The sequence below is a fragment of the Rhamphochromis longiceps genome, linkage group LG5 (assembly GCF_057381845.1).
Source record: "Rhamphochromis longiceps isolate RC_006_pf linkage group LG5, R_longiceps_female_GT1.1, whole genome shotgun sequence".
NCBI lineage: Eukaryota > Metazoa > Chordata > Actinopteri > Cichliformes > Cichlidae > Rhamphochromis > Rhamphochromis longiceps.
The window spans coordinates 5,674,554-5,695,044 of record NC_140561.1 but is presented as its reverse complement, the minus strand read 5'-3'; the positions used below and the strand labels follow the sequence as shown (position 1 = coordinate 5,695,044).

Genomic DNA, 20,491 nt, shown 5'->3' with positions numbered 1-20,491 from the left:
GCTTTTGGTCATTTATGTGCGACTAGTCCAGTTGTCCTGTTGCACACATCCCTAATAATGACCTCGGTAAGGCTTTCTCCTGGCAACCGTTCTAAACAACCCATATGTGTCTTTATCTAACTTTAACCTTTAACATGAGGCAGGTCTGGGTGGCTTTTTCCTTTAATAAATGAAATCATTTAAAAACTGAATTCTTATTTGCTCCGGTTATCTTTGTCTAATATTAAAATTTGAAACACTTAAATGTGACAAATATGCAAAAAACAAACAAACAAAGTAACTAAGAAACCAGGAAGTGGGGAATAAAACGTTTTAATGGCAGTGTAGCTGATTTTGAGTTTGTTGCAGTTCCTCTGAGCATTGCAGCGTCTGAGTTTGAGCTGAATTAGCTGGGATGATACTTTTAGGAAGATTGTGTAACACATTCACAGAGAGGGCAAGTAATGAAGTACAAATACTTTGTTACTGTACTTAGGTAGAATTTTCTGAATTGGTTGAGTTTTTATTCATTTCTAAACTTTTTTTACTTCACTCACTACATTTTTAAACAAATATCTTTCCTTTCTACTCCCCACATTTTCAAAACAAGCTTCTTACTTTAGGTTTAACACATTAGAAGGACGTTTTTATTTGCCATCACTGGAAGCCTTCAAACATCAAACTGATTTATGACACCATTCTGAGGATTAAAGTGGATCCGGAACCTCGTTTTTGGTGCAGATTTCTAGAATTTCTAGCCAGCGCTACAGATAGGAGAGAGCATAAATGGAGTAAGTGCCAGGTCATTTCAAATGTAACCTTTCTATCTGCTAACAGCAAACACACAAACTGTTTGTGTGCAGTTTGTCACACAATGTGTTACTGCTGTGTTTCACAGGGAAAGAGGAGAAAGAGAGCTAACTTCACTCAGAGATGGAGTCAAGAGAGGGGAAAGACAGGACGGAAGAAGAGAGGTTCGATTTGGTAAGGTAAGGACTGCTCAGTGACATTTGATAAAGTGGAAATTTAAAGCTTACGTGTAATGTCCTGATGTTTTAAATGAGATAACAGATCTGTATATGATGTGAAGTTGTTTTCATATTGTGAACTGTCCTGCAGAAAACAAACTGAGGCCTTACTCAGCAGTCGCATGAAAACGCTCGGCGGTTTCGTGAAGGAGTAACAGGTTAGCTTGGTGTACTGCGTACATTTTCAGTAAAGAACTGTGGTGGGCTGGTGCTCAGTGGCTGTGGTGCTCATGGTTAGAGTTATATTTGAATCTGAATTTAAGCTAATGATATTTATCACATATAAATGATATTCATGTATTTAATTTCACCTTTACACTAACTGTATACCATTAACCTGTTTGACATTTATTTCATGCTTTAAAGGGCTAATGCATGGCCGGTAAATCCCCCTCACAGTGTTTTGTTGCGTGCTTGGCCCTGCATGAATTTCTGCTGACTGAATGACAGAATACCACAGAAATTTAAAACAGAGAAAACAGGCTAACTGGCTCACAGAAAGCAAGTGAAAATAAATAAAACAGAAGTACTGAAAAGAACATCCAGGCAAACAGGTAGAAACAGAATACAAATCTTCCCCTTTGATCTCATGCAAAAGCATCATTTCAATACCAAGAACTAAGATAGCCGGCGGAACAGTTTGTAGGGGTGCAATGTTCTCATTTCCAGTCCCTTTTTAAAAAAAATCTATTTTCTATAACATATTAACAAAGCAGAAAAATAAAGTTTTCAGTTGTGTGTGTCTGTGTTTTTATTTCAATATCAACAGAACTTCAACATATGTTGTACTCAGTCTTTTGTCAAGTAAATTTTGGGAATGCATAACAAATGTTTTTTGAAATATTTACATAGATATTAACAAAAAGTAGACTGTAACAACATGCTACTCAGAAGAATATGTTCCATACACAATATAGTAAAAAAACAATGAAGAAAAACACAGATAACCAACAAAACTCAAAGAATATACATTTCCCATAAGTCTAGAAAAAAATACTTTATACTCTGTACTTAAAATGCATTTTAACATTGGCTTAATTACAGCATCTCGAATGTGCAATTTATATTGATACTGCCTTTTAGTACAAATGCAATACCTTTTTGAAATAACCTGTGCCGGCGGCTTTTTTCTACAGTTGTTAATATTTAAACAGCAACCTGCATTCATCAGCAAAAGCAACAGCATAGTTAGGCTCAGAAGTTGTACACTATAAACATGATTAAAAAAGAAATAGCTACATGACTGATGAATAAAACCTTCCTCTTCACATAGATCTGTACGCTTGATACCGTGGGCTCACCCTCAGAGCTCAAGCGATAGCCGAAAGTGCTGTGCTCTCTGGGCCAGCTGCGTTGCAAACTCTTGAGCTTCGCGAAGAGCTTGCTTATCAGGAAAGTGCAGTGCCGCCTTCTTGGTGGCCACAGCTAGCTGCTTCAGGAGAGCGCACAGGTGGTTGCTCTTACACAGCAGACTTTGGTTAGACCCTTTACGATGGGCTTCCCTGTACAAAGTGTCTACCAGTCTCTGGCCCACCATAATCACCAGCTTACTTTGTGAGATGAATTTCTCTGGTGGCTGGCCATCCTGAAGGCTTCCCACAAATCCACCAATGGCCTTTTGGAGAGCACCAAAGTAAAGTCTACAGTGCTCTGACATGGAAGATAATTGCTTTTCTTCGGTGCCAGAGTCGGAGGAGTGTTGCTTGGCCTGGGCAGGGGAGAAACAGAATAAAGGTAAACATGCCTTCTAGACTGGTTTGTCTGCTTCAGACTAAAAATCCTTTTATAAATTAAAAGGTCTGTTGTACAGGACTGTGTCAGCTAATGAGGAGACATACCTTCGTCGTCTCTGTTCTTGGTGTGACATTCTCTTTAGGTTCCTTCTGCACTTCCTGCTGTTTGTTTTCCTCTTTCTTGGTCTGAGGAAAATTCAAAGCCAATATATTAATAAGTATGCAGCATGGGTTTCTTGTGGCTAAAAAGTCATCTTTGTATTATGACAGAGGAGCAGAAGTTGATACCTGCAGCTCCACGTAAACGTTGTCATCCTCAGCTAAGTCCCCTTCTTGTTTGGTTTTGTCAGGACATTTTTTTTCTGGAGGGTCCGTGGTGTTTACAGACTCTTGATCTCTCTGAGGAGTTCGGAACAGAAGCTTGCCATTGGCGTTGATGATCGATACTAGGCGCTTTACATCATCTGGAATAGTTCTTGCCACCATAACAAAGCGCTCCAATTGGTCAGGTGTCTGGACCTTCCCCGGTTCCTGACTGAGCTTATTTAGAGGCCATTTGGCCTCATTCAGATTACTCACTGTTTGTTGTAAAATCACACCTGAATCCTCTATGATGGAAAGCTGTTTAAAGAGCCTGGTCTGCAGGTTGGCATCAGTCAAACGACGGGCATTTCCTTTAACATCTAGGGCAAAGTTTAGGAAGCCTGTCAGAGAACAAACAATCAACTCTGCTGCTTCCTTGATCTCCTTGAGATGTTTCTCCAGATGTTCCTTACACCTCCAATGACTGCTGACAAAATGCATGAGTTTGGGCACAGCTTCACAAACAGATTCCTGCAAGTCCAGCAGTTTGCGGCACGCCTCATCCTGACCGAGTGTTACTTCTCGCAGAAGCTCGGGGGAAGAGGAGCTCAGGGCCAGAGAGTCACAGGAGCTGTTGGAAGAGCTGGAGGCCGTGCTGATTCTTTGATTATCTGCTGCAGACAGATGCTTGTTTCGACCTTGCTCATCTTCACGCAATGCAGTTTGCCCGCTTTCTTGAATGCCGTGAAAGGTTGTACAGACCAGAAAGTTCCTCATCCGCTGCAGACGCACTCTTTGGAGTTCAAAATCATTGCTTGAGTTACCCCTGCACTCTATGGGGTTTTGATCATTGGGCTGATCGGTGACACCTTGGATGAGGTGTTCCTCCTTGGCTGGAACCACATATACAGACTCTTCTGTTGGCTTCGGGGTTGGAAGTTTGTTGTAATCTTTTGGTAATACTTTTGTTTTAATCTGGATATCGGGAGATTTTGGTTTGGGTATATCATAAAGCAATATAGGTGGACTTTCTTTTCGATGTGCTGGAAGAGTGTCATACATCGGCCTGGAAATTGATTTGCTGGACAAGGTATCAGAGATGCCACGGGATGGACTTTGTTTCTCAGGTCCCACTGGCACATCATAGATCAACTCAGGTTTGCGAGAACTGGGAAGGGTGTTGTATCCATCTATCGTTTTATTTCGGGATTCTGTGGCTGATGGAATGGGGATGTCATAATTTGGCTCCTGAGAAGGGGGTGGTGGGACCGGATACACCTGTGAACAAGAACAAAGTTGTTCAACACTTAAAGTACAAGTCCTACATCTGTTTTGCGGGAAACCTGACAGTTGAGTTAGTGCCCTGGGACTTTTGTTTCCCAAACCCGATCCAATGAAGCATCTTTTGGATGTTCAGGAACAAACTTGACTCATAAAGGCCCAAATTAGCACTTCATCGACCCCAAAAATTTGCTGGTAACATCCCAGTGCCATAAGTCAGATCTATGTCCTTACCCTGATAATCAGCAGTACTTTGTTAGACAAAGGAGTAACAGGCAGGTTAATTTTGATGTTTTGACTGATTTTCTGTATTTAAAAATAATAACAGACCACATTTATAAAAGGCACCAATCCTTGCTTCATTAACCTCTTAACATCTACCGTGCTAGTTTTGTTTTGGCCAAATGCCAAAGGAAAAAAAATGTTACAAAATATTAGATTTCAAAAGAAATCTTCATACATTTTTACATCTCAGGCTTCATGTTCCAAACAGGTGAAAACTTTATAGAAAGAATGGACATTAACCAAATCTAAACCATATTAACCTTTGAAAGATATTACGAAATGAATGACTTGGTAGAGAAATTTATGGAAGAGGATTAGGGCCACTGGAAAAAAGTGGGCAGGTCTTTTTTTCCCCTTTTCTAGAATTCTGAGAAAAAAGTCAGAATTCTGACTTTAATCTTGGAATTCTGACCTTTTTCTTTTCAGAATTCTGGAAAAGAAAAAAAAGATGTGCTCACTTTTTTTCTCAGTGGCCCTAACAATCAAAACTGCTCCCAGCATTCATAGATGTTTACATCTGCGCTGTAACTGCAATAATTTAATCAACCGATTCACACTACAACCTGGGTTTGCCTCTTATCTGTAGTTACTTTTATTTAATTTAATAACTGTTTATAGTAACCATTGTCCTTGATGTAAATATGCATGAAATAAATTGTGTATGATTCTGTTCTGTGTCCTGTGTACTGTTTGTTTGTATATGTGTCTTTCTGGCTGCTGTTACAACCAAATTTCCCCTTGTGGGACAATTAAAGGCTTATTCTATTCTATCCTCTTCTGTAGAAATGAATCCTCTAAAACATCTGAAACTTACATAAGAGTCTTCTGGTTTGCTACACATTAAAGTCTCCGGAGAGTTAAGGCCCTTCTCCAGAACTTGCATTCGTGGCATCGGTGTAGGAGGCGTTGTCTTCTGCGAATAGCACATTAGAAAGAAAATGAAGCTGTCGGACTAAAGCCCAATCAAATAGTATCATCTAAAGTTATCTTGACTTTGAGACATTCTTACAGTGTAAAAGGAAGCTTTTTTTGGTTGGTTCGGCACATCGTACATCTTCCCATTTGGACTGGATGCTGTACTGAAGGATGAAGGCTGCAGACAAAACAGTCAGGCTGTAATATTGGAGTTGACTGGCAGCATTTGCTCTGCTTTGATCAAAGCCACTTTTCCCCACTGACACATGCGTTAACACGTTTATGGGGACAGTGTTTGCTCTGAAGCCTGTTGTAAGTGCTATTATTCATACACCTTGCCAATTAATGCAGCTCTGTAATGAAAACCATGCTGTTCAGTGACAATTAGGTAGCTACTGTAGAGAGAAACAGGACTTCCCTGGAGCAGGAGAGGAAATGGTGAACATGCGGGAATATATCCCCCTCCTTCTGCTGCAAAGGCAGCCGCACAGACACTTCTGTTTTTCTGGGGTCCCTGTCAGCATGTGCTGCTGTTTGCAGTTAAAAGTGTCTGAAGTCTGTGTCTGTTTGGCTTTTACAGGCCCATAAAGACCCCAGTGCTGCATGCCTGTCCCCATGGAGAGGCCCCTGGTCTCCATCTGCAAGCTCTTTTGTCAGCAGGGGTTTCATTTCTACAACATTTCTACCTCTCTAATCATGAGCATTAACACTTCCTAAGAAGCATGAATGACTTTGACCTCGGACAAACAGACTGGCTATCAGCTACAACGAGCTCCTTTCCAAAAACTGCAAAATAATAATTTTCTAAATATAGAAAAAAAACGACTTGTACCTTGTGTGCTTCGGGTCCTGGTGCTTCTGGACCTTTTGAAGCCAATAAGTGAGCAGAGGGGACCTTGTAGATCATGTCCATGCGTTCATAAGCAGGACTGCTGGTGGTTCTGGGTGTCTGGTAGATATTTTGCACACTGTCATCAGTTTTACCATGAGTTGACCTGGGCACTTCATGCACTGCTGGTGTCACCATCTGCGGTAAGAGCTTTAGTCTGTTTGCAGGTGCCAGGCCATGTCGTCCATACAGAGAGCACATCCACCACCCACTGGTTCCAGCCACGTTTGGATTTATCACTGTGAGGATGTCACCCTTTCTAAAGGCCAGTTCATCTGGACACTCTGCTGTGTTGTCATACAGAGCCTTTGCTAATTGGTTCTAAACAACAACAAAAAAAGAGAGACAAATAAAAAAGGGTTAGAAGGTTGCATGTGGTACTACCACACAGGAAATAGGCTGTGGTCACGTATAATGGTATTTCCTCTTGCAAAATGTGAGTCGAACTCAGTCGTCAGACTCACAGGGGAAAAAATCATAACCCGATTGAGGGTCTAATTCTTCAGTGGCAACAATGCCAAGCCCAGCTGCAAACCCTACGCTAGCCATAGTCCTGTGTTTTAGGAATGAGCAAAAAATACTGTTAACAGCTTCTGATATGCATCACTCATACGTGCGTTTTGTTTCCCGATTATCAATAGTTGGAAAAGAAACTAAGATGACTTATTATGATGGAAGTGGTGAAGGTCAGGATTATTACCTGTAATAACTTAGACTCCAGAGATAAATTAACTTGTTAACTTCTTTCAGTGACATATTTCTTTGCTTTCACTTCCAGATTGCACTTCCTATCGAGAGGAAAATAGAAAAGCTTCCCCTGTGGGCGATACATTTTGCTAAACTTGTTTTGAATCCCAGTTGCAATTTCTAAAAGAAGAGTGGCCGCTGGGTCTTGTGAATGTTTTGTAGCTAAACCACTGCCAAGCATTGGTAAGCATTGTTAGCCATCGTTAGTTCTCGATTCCATAAAAGTACCCAGCTCTTCTATGTGTGACATGTGTATATATAACATGTGGTGTGTGAGAGTTTCTTGCAGCTTAAGCCTTGTTTTCTGTGGTAGCCGTGTTGTGGGGAGACATTCAGTATGAGAACACAGATGTCACACACACACACACACACACACACACACACACACACACACACACACACACACACACACACACACACACACACACACACACACACACACACACACCTAAACCAAAAACAATGGGCAGTGTTGAATGCATAGCAAATAGTGGTATGGTGTGCAGCCACCAACTCAAAAGAGGAAAGAGTTCAGGCACTAACGTAGCTCATAACTCTGTTTTCAATTCTTGTGAATATCGTGCATATCAAAGGTTTTTTCATCTATAAATTTAATTCACTTCGACAGTTTTGAAAGGAGCATGGAGAGCCAAACCACTAATTTATTTGCCTGTAAGCAAAGACGTGGACATTGCTACTGACATTATTGGGTTGTGTCTTAAATCATGTTTTTAAGACTCGAAGATTTTAAGTTGAAAGATTTTTTTAAAAAGGCATGTGAAAAGGAGTGTTTTTGGTTAACGACATGTCTCTCACAAGTCATTAACTAATTATCAAACCATAGATAAAGCTTTTTAAAATGTTATCATGCAGAATTTGTGATTTAGCCCATAAACTCAGGAAAGCGTTGATGCAGTTAAGTGTACTGGCCGTATATACAGCAGTGCTTAAAATATTTTAACCATCATATCAGTCTCTAGTTAACACTGACTTGAGTGCTAAACAAAAATAGAGAACAACTTTTTTCTGGTGGTCATGCAGGTTGTGCATAAACTTCTGGGTTTCCATGGTAAACTGGTGGGAGAGCAGCAGGTGAGACAGGATGCTGCTGGATCAGCCTTTACTTTGAGATCAGCTGTGATATGAGCTTTGTGTGGAAACACAGCTAGCATTAGCAAGAAGATAAGCTTCAGTGATGTGTAAGAGATGACTTTTCTCTCACTTAACAGCTCGGTCAGCATATGTGATGCAGAGAAGATCAGTTGTTAACTTCTTTAGCATTTCAACAAGGAAAGCTGTCAGTCTAGTGTAATAAACAGGCACGGCTCAGCAGCACCTTCAGATTAGCTGACTGAATGAAACACGTTTAAGCAGCCCACACTTTACCTTCATTTTTCAATAATATTCACTGTAGACATCGACAGTTAAGCATGTCACAAACTGCTCGAGCCTTTTAATTCAGCTGATTTTTTTTTTATTTGTATATTTTAATTTACTGTTTTTAAACAGTAAATCAGGCCTGTGTTTCTGTTTATTTTCAGAGACACATGATGCCCACAGGTCAGCCCTTACAAACTGATGATTTATTGAATATAATGCTGGACACTAAACAGAATCTAAAGTATTTAAAATGAGCTTATGATCTGAAACATACGCAGCAGTAATATTCATCCTTTTAACACTGATTAGGAACATTTTTCATACCTTCTGTAAAAATCACAAAATACCACTGCCACTGCTGTAACCTCCTTTTAATGCTGTTTAAACATCAGAGTCTATGGGAATCGACTCGCTTTTTGAGAGTCAGATGACCGCTAGAGGAAGCGCAGTTTTGGGGTCTTTCTGGTGGTGTAATTTCTCAGCATCAGACATTTCCCACTAGCTTGTGACTGAAAAGCTTCTGAAAAGCTTCGATGATTACAGATTATGCTATTAAATTGTTTGCTCACACCTACTCCTGTTCTTTAAAGCTAATACGTATGATGACGGATAGCTGGGTTACTCAAACACAGTTGCACAGACGTTGGGATAAACAAATACCGACATGACCTCCCGCTGATAACTCTGTGTGCGGGGAGAGGTTGGGGCAGGGGTACTCTGCTGGCTCTGCCCTCTCTCTGAGGGTGAATCTTCTGAAACAAAGAGCCCATTCAACATCAGAGACCAACACGCTCAGCACCTGTTGGGATGCGGGCCTGTGTTGCACACTGACCACAGCAGACCACGGCCTCCTGTCAACACACACGCGCAGACACATGCAGCAAGCCTCAGCAAACTCCTTAATCCTCGGGGTCATGCTACAGACGTGCAAGTGAAATACACAGGGTCCGATGACAGTCAGGCACCGTGGCACTGCGATCTACTTTCTCCTTATAATAATCATGCACATTATCCTGAGAGGACAACTGCTGAGCTTCATTATAAACTATCCAAACTCTGTATATTTAACACCCATAACCCATGAATGCACGTAAAAAGACTGACCTAATTGTCGGTGGCCAAATTTCATATATAGCCCTTATTTGAATGACACGCCGTCTGACATTTATAGGTCGCTCGTCCTCGGGCGGCACATGCACTCGTCCGTCCTTGCCTTGTGGCCGTGGTTCTGTGTCTGTGTGTTGATCCCCGAATATAGTGACAAAGTCAGATTCAGCTGTGACTCTTTTGGATTCCTGCACGCGCCTGCTTGTGCAGATCATGCCCGTGGACAGCTGGGCTTCAGCACTTCAGCTGGACAGCTGCCTCTGCCTCTCCCATCTCTTCTCTGTCCTGTTCACAAATTAACATCAGCTCACCAACGCAAGGACTGGCTACTAAAAGTCAGGTGTAGAAGCCAACGAGTTGTAGCGGTTGTACATCGTGCGCTCTAAAGATAAAATGTCTTGTTCCAAACCTCACCTCACGGAGCGACCTGGATTAAAAACAAATCTGACACGTTTCACATGATGTGTTTATTTCTATTATATTAGTTGCATAGATTAATGTGTTGTTAAAAAGGTGAAAGTGAATTGGTAACACTGATGTCATTGTACCTCTTTTAAAAGGTCAACAACAGCAATACCAATGCACAAAAATACCGCATTTATTTTAGTCATTGTCATGCCAGGAAGCATCATGACTAAATGTGAAACAGTGCCACTGTCTCAAAATGGTATCATGTTAGATTTATTTAAGCAAACAGCCTGGTGTCCAGGATTGAAGTAGTTCAAGGAAAGGAAACTTCTTGATGTTACGCCACAGATATATGACACAAATGTTACATGCTCACATCTCTGTGATGGGCCTTAGGATGGACACAGAGCTTGGACAACAACCGGTGTCAGCGGTCAGGGAGGGGACGTTGATCTTAGCTTACGCTATAGACTCTTCTTCAACGATGCCGTTCAAAAGCCCAAAACAGGTGTAGCCTTGCTAATGTAACAAAGACAACTGCAAGTATGGAACAAAAGAGAGAAACTCATAAACCACAAGTCCTCACAAACAGATCATCCAGTTATAGAATTTCACAGTCATTTATTTATAATCGACCAGCTTCTACATGTATACACACACGTATTAAAATATGAGCACATATAAACTGCATAGGTGGTAACAATTCAGTCGTTTCTAACAACGAAAGCACAGACTGCTCGGTCATCATAACGTCATCATTCAGACTCTGCACTCTGCAAAGTCGGTGACGACACTGCTAAAGGTCTTGGCGTACACGGCTCTGTTCTTTCCTTCCCCTTTTTAGCTCCCTTCTTTTTCTGTTTGGCTTGCTAACCATAATTTGTACTACCATTGCACCATTGAAGTACTCTGTAAGACACATGCGGAAAACAACTCGTTGCATAGCTGATGCTACCGGGCTGATTAATCACAAATGACAGACAGCTAGGTCAAAAAGTACAGGTCATATATCTGAACCCAAACCTGTCTTTAATCAGCCGAGTATAAAACAACTGGGTAAAAATTTGGTTCATAGTGAAAATTTGTACTGCACAACAAAGTTAGGCTTAGGTTCACAAAGTAGAACCATGAGTTACACAAATAATGAAGCTCTTATGATGTGTCCAACTTGAACTTAAAGCTGTGCCATGTGGAGGGAGGGGCTTATTTTTGTAGTCATGTTGATTGGGCCTTTGAGTCTTTGGCTGCCAAGCACATGGTGACTGTGGGAAGGACAAACTCTTTTTTAACAGGAAGTGGTCTTTTGCTAAACTAAGTCAAAGAAGGCGGGTCATCTGCAGCAGTGAGGGGATTTCAGAAAGACCGGCCTGTCTCAGAGCTCTCCAATGCCCCATTACTGGACTTCTCGAAACTCACCTCTCTAACAAGGCCAATGTTTTCATGTGATCCATTTACTTTTTGTAAAAGTTTCCTACATATGAAGATACAAATCTTCATTACTATTAGAAACTGTTAGTGAGGTCACGGTGGTCAAAATGCAGTCCGTCACAGGCTGTGAGAGAGTTCACATAGAAACTCGTTGCTTCTTGTGTTTATTCACAATTCTACTGCCAAAGTATTTTGTAACCAGTGACGCACATTCAGCGGGTATTTTGTAACTGTACTACAAACTGGGAAGATAACTGGAACTCTTCTTCCTGTATAGCCAAAGAGCATCGTGCAAGTCGTATTTATGTGGTAGTGTGTACCTTTAGAGCCAGTGGAACATGAACAAGCTTAGGATCAGTTCCTAGTGTGGGAACATCCCCCTTTTGGTTGACCAAGACACGAACTCGGGGTCAGGTCAAAGCCTCATCCATTATACCTTCAATGCAAATCTGTCACACAGGACCAGAGATGCACTAGGATTTAAGAAACAAAAATTCTTTTCCCAGGCAGAGTGGTGGGAGTGCAGTGCCGGAGATGAGACATAGCTGAGATCAACTCCTGTCTTTAATGTGTGACGGAAGTCAGCTTGTAAATATGACATATTAGAATTTCCCACAGAAACAAAGACAGTGTTGGTGGGGGCGGTGTGTGTGTTTGTGTGTGTTTGTGTGTGTGTGCGCAGATGGAGACAGAAGGAGGAAAAAGCAAAGTGTAATATCCCCATAAATTATCATTTGACACGTGTGGAATCTGTCTCTGGTCAATCACTTTTTCAATCTTAGATGATCTTCAGATGTGCTTCGTGGAAAATCACTTTTGTCAACCTTCCCCCAACCCAAACAAACCCAAGAGGAGGTCAACACAGACTCTGTGGCAGTGACACCGACTCGCTGCAGCTGCCCTGGTATTTCCTGTACGGGAACTGGTGAGAACTATGTCAAAAACTCAACTAATGAAAACTTCCAAGCAGCTTTTGGTGGACGGATCTATGACTGAACTAAAGAAAAGAGACATTTAAAGTTTCAATACTCTTTTTCTACTGATGGAATAACTATTGGACTCTTTTGTTAAACCTGATCTCAGGATTAAAACTAGTAAGAAACAAAATATTTCCTTTTACAAATTAAAAGCGGATACATAAGAAACAAACGACACCATTTGGAAATTCGATGCTGCTGATGTGGTTTTTCTGCTACACTTCACTTGACAAGCGCAGCGTCTGTGGCTGAAGATTGAAGCCAACTCCAGAGTGCCAAAAACTGCAGTTTCTCTATTGTCTGTATGAGGCTAACTGTTTGTACAGCATAAACCATTAAATGACTCTAAACAAGAATTGGGTGATGAAAGTGTGAATTTATTTTGGACTCCCTTCAAGCGTGATCAGGTGTGAGTCTTCAATAAAGCGGTGACGCATCCGAACAACTTGTATCTGTTTATTTACAGGGAGTGCAGAATTATTAGCCAAGTTGTATTTTTGAGGAATAATGTTACTATTGAACAACAACCATGTTCTCAATGAACCCAAAAAACTCATTAATATCAAAGCTGAATGTTTGTGGAAGTAGTTTTTAGTTAGTTTTTAGTTTTAGCTATTTTAGGGGGATATCTGTGTGTGCAGGTGACTATTACTGTGCATAATTATTAGGCAACTTAACAAAAACAAATATATACCCATTTCAATTATTTTCACCAGTGAAACCAATATAACATCTCCACATTCACAAATATACATTTCTGACATTCAAAAACAAAACAAAAACAAATCAGCGACCAATATAGCCACCTTTCTTTGCAAGGACACTCAAAAGCCTGCCATCCATGGATTCTGTCAGTGTTTTGATCTGTTCACCATCAACATTGCGTGCAGCAGCAACCACAGCCTCCCAGACACTGTTCAGAGAGGTGTACTGTTTTCCCTCCTTGTAAATCTCACATTTGATGATGGACCACAGGTTCTCAATGGGGTTCAGATCAGGTGAACAAGGAGGCCATGTCATTAGTTTTTCTTCTTTTATACCCTTTCTTGCCAGCCACGCTGTGGAGTACTTGGACGCGTGTGATGGAGCATTGTCCTGCATGAAAATCATGTTTTTCTTGAAGGATGCAGACTTCTTCCTGTACCACTGCTTGAAGAAGGTGTCTTCCAGAAACTGGCAGTAGGACTGGGAGTTGAGCTTGACTCCATCCTCGACCCGAAAAGGCCCCACAAGCTCATCTTTGATGATACCAGCCCAAACCAGTACTCCACCTCCACCTTGCTGGCGTCTGAGTGGGACTGGAGCTCTCTGCCCTTTACCAATCCAGCCACGGGCCCATCCATCTGGCCCATCAAGACTCACTCTCATTTCATCAGTCCATAAAACCTTAGAAAAACCAGTCTTGAGATATTTCTTGGCCCAGTCTTGACGTTTCAGCTTGTGTGTCTTGTTCAGTGGTGGTCGTCTTTCAGCCTTTCTTACCTTGGCCATGTCTCTGAGTATTGCACACCTTGTGCTTTTGGGCACTCCAGTGATGTTGCAGCTCTGAAATATGGCCAAACTGGTGGCAAGTGGCATCTTGGCAGCTGCACGCTTGACTTTTCTCAGTTCATGGGCAGTTATTTTGCGCCTTGGTTTTTCCACACGCTTCTTGCGACCCTGTTGACTATTTTGAATGAAACGCTTGATTGTTCGATGATCACGCTTCAGAAGCTTTGCAATTTTGAGACTGCTGCATCCCTCTGCAAGATATCTCACTATTTTTGACTTTTCTGAGCCTGTCAAGTCCTTCTTTTGACCCATTTTGCCAAAGGAAAGGAAGTTGCCTAATAATTATGCACACCTGATATAGGGTGTTGATGTCATTAGACCACACCCCTTCTCATTACAGAGATGCACATCACCTAATATGCTTAATTGGTAGTAGGCTTTCCAGCCTATTCAGCTTGGAGTAAGACAACATGCATGAAGAGGATGATGTGGACAAAATACTCATTTGCCTAATAATTCTGCACTCCCTGTAGTTGTTGTTTGTGGACGAGTAAGAACCCAGACGTTGTCTAATTTGGGGCTTGATGCTCTCTGCAGCAACACTCAGTCTTGTCTGTGTTAAGCTGCAGAAAACTGTTTGTCAGTCCATTAGAACAGATAGTTTATCCAGTTTACAAGGTTTAAAAGAGAGGTGCAATTGGATATCATCTGCATGCAAATGATAGGAAATGATTTTAAAACTAATAATAATAAGGCCTAATGGCAGGATATGTAATGAGAATAACAAGGGGCTTAAACATATCCTTGCAGAACACTGCATGAAAATTCAGCTACATCTGACCAAAAGGTTTCCACTGACACCAAAAGTGTTCTATTCGCCAGAATTGAAATGAACCATTTCACGACAGATCTGGAAACCCGGTATCAAAGGCTGAGCTACGGTCTACACAAGAACATGCTGTACAAACAGTAAGCCTCATATGGACAATAGAACAAGGACTGAGCAGTCACCGCTATCTGCGGCCATCGAAAGGTCATTTGTGACTTTAAGGAGAGCCGTTTCTGTGGAGTGCAACTTCCTAAAACGCGATTCAAAGTTATCAAGAATATCATGCTTCTCCAGCAGCGCCTTCCTTACTTGTGACCAAACAGCTTTTCCCGATCTGTGTCTAAAGACGCAGTTTTTAGATGTACCTTGCAAACCAAACGTTCTAATTAGAAAGCTTAAAGTTAAAGACCTGATAACTTAGCAGTTCATGTCTAAACCACTTGTGGATCTGAAAAACCAAAGTGTTAAAATGACCAAAACGCTAAAAGTGGGGCTGTGCTCAAAATCAGCGAGGGCGCGCCTGTGATACAGACTACAAATGGTAAATGGCCTGTATTTGTATAGCGCTTTACAAATGCACTACAGCATCTTTCATCTGCAGAGGTGTAGCATGAACAGTGGTTGACAGACTGGTCAAAGTGAGGAGTATTTCTACAGATAACACTCGGGCTGCAGGCCCACTGTTTCCCTGACAGGAACTTATCTCATTGCTTGCACTCTGGTTTTATTTATAGTCACACTTCCTCATGCTCATCTTCTGCATTTTCTCTCACTACAGATATTCACTACGGGATTGTTCAACATATTTTTTTCTTTGGGATCATTTTGATGCGTTAGTGCAGTTGCAGTAGTGAAGAGCAAGGCGACCGTATCAGCTCATTTTTGCAGTAGCCCTTGGGTGTCAAACATTCACATTTCATGTTATCGACATGTTTTCTTTACTTTTTGCACTCGAGTACGAAAAGGGAAAGACGTGCATGCAAACAGAGGGATTACTTAAATGTGCTTTGGTGGTGAAATTTGCAGAAATGTAGTAAACTTCATATGTAACTTCACTGATAACTGAGGAACTAAAATATTGTTTCCTAAATCAAGAATGAGCTCAAGTATGGCCACTGGGAAGTAAACATAGCTCAGTTTATTTACAAAAATCCCCACCGGGGGACTAAAATGACAGAATATATCTTTAACATGAGCTTTATGCCACAGAAGCCACAGGGTTTAGGGAGCATGTGGGGGGCGCTCACTATGCTACTGACATACTTACCTCAAAGGTTATACAATCTTGAGTTCATGAGACCTTCTATGAAATTAACATTATATTCAGTTCATTAGAACAGCGGTCCCCGACCTTTTTTGTGCCACGGACCGGTTTATGTCTGACAATATTTTCACGGACCGGCCTTTAGGGTGTTGCAGATAAATAAATACAACAACATAAAACCAGTACCGGTACAAAAAAAGAAATTTATTCATAACACACGTGAAAAGACCCAGGGAAACCGAGTTAACGATAAAAACCGATAAAAACCCTGAAAACCATCAATTTCACACCCGAGCCTCAACCCAGTACCAAACCACTAACGGACCGGTACTGGTCCTTGGTCCGGGGGTTGGAGACCCCTGTATTAGATGATAATGTTTCAAAAAGCCAAAACAAACTTTTGAAGAGAAACTCAAAGGTCTGATTTAAAAAATGAAATTGCTGTTTTGTCGGCAGGCTGATATTAGATGTTGGCTGATCTGCTGACATTTATGACAGCAGACATTTATACTCTCTGTGTCTTAAAGATAAATGAAATGTAGGCCAGTATATCTGAATATTGAAATCACCAAATATTGGTATTGGCCTTGGAAATTCTCTATCAGTCAGGCTCTATATAAACAACTATTTGTTGTCCGACTTAGGATGCTTCAGTTACGCTCTTGTGGTATAAATTTCCATTACATGAAAGTACAGCCCAACACTAACACATCTGATATCTGAGCGTCTGCTTTAGCGTCTTTTTCTTCACATTCTTTTGTTTTTCACTTCATTTCGGAAATTTTTAAATTATTTTTTAACATTGCAATTTACAGTACGTGCATCTAGGTAGGGCTGTTGCATTGGCTACTATAATATCTCTTTAGTAGTGGCATAAGCTGTTTTTTGGTCACTTGGGGGAGCTCAGCAAGCTGTGAGAGAAACTTAATTTGGCCTCAAACGACTTCATAAACACATCTAACTCTTTAGCTCATACAGTAACACACTGTGCGCTCAGTGAAGCTTTTATTTATTGCTCCTCACTGATGGGAGTAGAAACCAAAGCAATAAGCTGGAAGACACAATAAAATTCCCTCACATGTGAAAAAAAAAGCCATGTAAGGAATGGGCGAGCGTGAGCATTCTCCTCGTGTTTGTAGCTGATGGGTTCGTTTTTTTGCTTTTTGTTTCACAATTACCTTTTTGCTATTACAAACTTGAACAACTTGATCTGTTAGCTATGGTTTTCAGATAAACCTCCCACTAAATGAGCTGGATCCACTCATTTATCATTACTGTAGTAATTAGTAAGTACTCTGTTTGAGGAGGATCCAGTTACCTACTTTATTAATGATTTCCTCAAAAGTCCTCAGGAGTTAAACGCACGACTGAAGATCACAGGAGTTAAATTAGCTCAAGAAACTTAGATCAGCTTCCTTTTGTGGGTGATGTTGTTGCCACTTCTCCACACCAGCCTCCTGCTGTGTAAACCTCTGTGACTGTGCACTGACTACTGCTCTCAGATGATAAAAACAGACACTAAGCAACACACTAGGTGGCCCAAAATAGCTTTCTGCATCCTGATAAAGGCAGGGATCGGGTATAAAACAACCTTCATGTAAGGTTCGATTGCTTAAACAGAGTTAGTCATCAGCCAAGCCAGACAGTATTTTTAAAGGGAAAATGAATAAGATGAGCAGTCAAACTGGTTGCTTCGCTTGGGGATTGTCAGAGTGATGCATATCCTTTCCCACCACTGGTAACTCCAGATAGGGTTTGGGAAGATTGCGCTCTGCTGTTTCATTCATCATATAGAGGTTTCTAAACTTTTTCTACCACCCGACCTTACACACTGACTGGCCTGAGAACTGTCCAACGCAGCAACTGGAGCAGAATTCTCAGCTCACTTTAATGCTTTCCACATCTGCTGTTGGCCGCAGTGCTCCCCTGATCCGCGACTCTCAGAGTGCTTCAACAAACACTCGTTTCTGGAGGCAGAATGGTGAAAATACACGGTGACAACCGTGATACGGTGGGAAATGGTAGGATTCATTACCCAACTGGTGTGACCTATATTAATGACTGTGAAGGTTCTCAGTCATCCAGCTCATCGTAGTCTAAGGAGCTTGAAAAGCATCTGGACTTCTTTAAGTTTCCTTGAAGACGTTTCACCTCTCATTCAAGAAGCTTCTTCAGTTCTAAGAGCGATTGGTGGAGAGCCCCAGATTTTAAGCCCTATGGGCGTGTCCCCAAGAGGGTCACTGACCCCCTATTGATCCTCTACCTAATCACATGAGCCAAGGTGTGAAAACGGGTGTGCGTCAGAAAAGGTATTACAGTATTAAAGTGTGCGTAAGCCCTCCACCAAGTTTGATTTCTGTAGACTTTTTCAGCATATTCCCAAATGTCACAGTGACTGCCTTTCACAATAAAGGCACACAAAATAAAGGCTCCAATAAAATGATAATGGAGGACACTGTGTCATAATGCACATGTGATCCTCTCAGGAGATCGTCCGCGTCCCTCTCACCCTATCCCAGCATCCCCTCCTTCACTACATTGTGAACCTCCTCTGTGGTCTTCCTCCTGCCTGACCGCTCCATCCTCACCCATCTCAGCCTTTCCTCTAACTTTGCCTCCAAATTGCTCAACCTGAGCTGTTACAATAATAAATGATTGTGTAATTGTTCTTTTTGTGCGTATGACAGTTCTGGTTACTGACTCATCATTCACTTGTATTTGGAGTTTAATCAGTTTCCAAAAAAGACAACAAACAAATCAACAACTTGACTAACACTTATTTTCTGTAATTTGCTATCGATATTAGGATAATATTATAGGGATTTTCTTTAAAATGAGGATAATCATTAAGTTCTGAAGCTGCAGCAGCCCTATTCGAAACAATCATAGTGTTTGGGCTTGAAAACCACAAACATATCTAGAAACCACTGCATTAGTTGCTGCAGTAACTATTTTTGTAACACGTAGTTGATGAGTGAGCTGAGGTTGCAATGCAATCAAGCCACGAAAGTTGATTTTCCACAGTGCGTAAAGTTTCGGTGATCAGATGATAGTTTGAATATTAAGAGCTTGTGTCTGGTGGTTTTATCATTCTGAAAATATCCAGCTTCACATCCTCCGTTATCTGTGGCTGAGCAACTTCTAAAGGCTTTTGTGTTAATGAGGCTCTTAGAGTTTCCCTCTCAGCTGCGTCAGGATGGACTCAGGTTACAGCCTACAGTAGAGCAGGTCACAGGGGTGTGTGTAGAAATAGGTGGTAGCCGACACCGCGGCTTAAAGCGAAAGCCGAGCAGGTGGTCTACAGGCACATTCCTCTGACGGCAGGACACAACAGGGTGGATGCTGCATTACAAAGTAAAAGCTGAGTAACTGTTGAAGCGCAGAAGCAGCTGCAGCACTCACCATGATCGTTAAGGAAGTAGCTGCATCCACACAGAGAAATAAATCCGTCTGCCGAGGGTCGCAGTTTCAGTGAAGCGCGTGTATGTGGAAAGTCTGCGTGCTGTCCTCTTCCTCCGTGCCTCACAAGCATATTGTCTGAGCTGTCACGGCGAGCCCGGCTGTTTTACACAGGGCGGAGAAACTCAGCTGCTTTCCCGCAGCCCCATTGGTCAGAGAGACACTCCTGCACACACTCACACAAACTTGTGCCCCACCCACTGCTTTTCTTTGTTTTAACCCATCTTCATGGCACTCTGCACTTCTTTTACCCTCAATTTTTCTTGTAAAGCAGAAGTACCCTGCTCACCACTAGTCTGCCCTTCCAACTAACTGAGGGAATTTTTCTCATTGCCTTTTATTGCGTTTCCTCTTTATGTTTAAATATGGATCATTTCTCTATATTTGTGACTGATTGGTTTGGTTGGGTTAGCCAAGAAAACGGGGGTAGTGGCTGTTGAAAGCACAAATTCTTGGGACTTTCCTTATTGTTGTCTGAATGACATACGGCGGGGTCGGGGAATGCAGAGGGGCGATGGGGCAGCCTGACCTTCCAGGCAGAGGTGAAAGGCCACACCAGAGAAGGGAAACCAGGAGCTTTGAGAAGTTTGCTTCTTTTTTCCCCTCTTTCCTGTTTTTGAAGATAAGACCAAGAAAGTGTAGAGGGATCTCTTAAGCTTAACTGTGACAGAAAGTGCGAAATGGCTCTGGCTGTTTGCGTGTTGTGTCCATTTGGTGCTCCTGACAGGTTGCTGCTCACTTTTTGCAGCAACAACTGTGTTCTTAAAATATCGACAGGATATCACTGAGACTGTGTTATAAGCTCTGAGGGGGACTTTACGCCATCAAATTCATAGGACAGACATTTTTCCTTTGGGTTGTTTATTAAAAATCAGAATTACAACATAAGGACATACACAAAATATAAAAGTGGAAAACTAATCAAACCTGCAGAATGATATCTAAGAAATGTGAGGAGAGTGTTACCACTGAAGTTTCTACACTCTTT

General features: G+C 41.6%; 1 protein-coding gene across 2 annotated transcripts; it reads right to left on the bottom strand.

Moving 5' to 3' along the window:
• Positions 1-1,573: 1,573 nt before the first annotated feature.
• cass4 (Cas scaffold protein family member 4) lies at positions 1,574-19,599 on the bottom strand. Of its 2 annotated transcripts, XM_085405529.1 has the most exons (7): positions 19,447-19,599; positions 6,357-6,734; positions 5,619-5,702; positions 5,424-5,522; positions 3,029-4,321; positions 2,846-2,926; positions 1,579-2,715 (listed from the first exon to the last, which is right to left on the bottom strand). In XM_085405529.1, exons 1-7 carry the CDS (start codon positions 19,447-19,449, stop codon positions 2,311-2,313), a joined length of 2,343 nt encoding a protein of 780 aa, XP_085261655.1. In that variant the 5' UTR covers positions 19,450-19,599; the 3' UTR covers positions 1,579-2,310. The 2 variants fall into 2 exon arrangements, with proteins under 2 accessions (XP_085261656.1, XP_085261655.1); XM_085405530.1 differs by lacking the exons at positions 5,424-5,522; positions 5,619-5,702 and having other exon boundaries at positions 1,574-2,715.
• Positions 19,600-20,491: the final 892 nt, after the last annotated feature.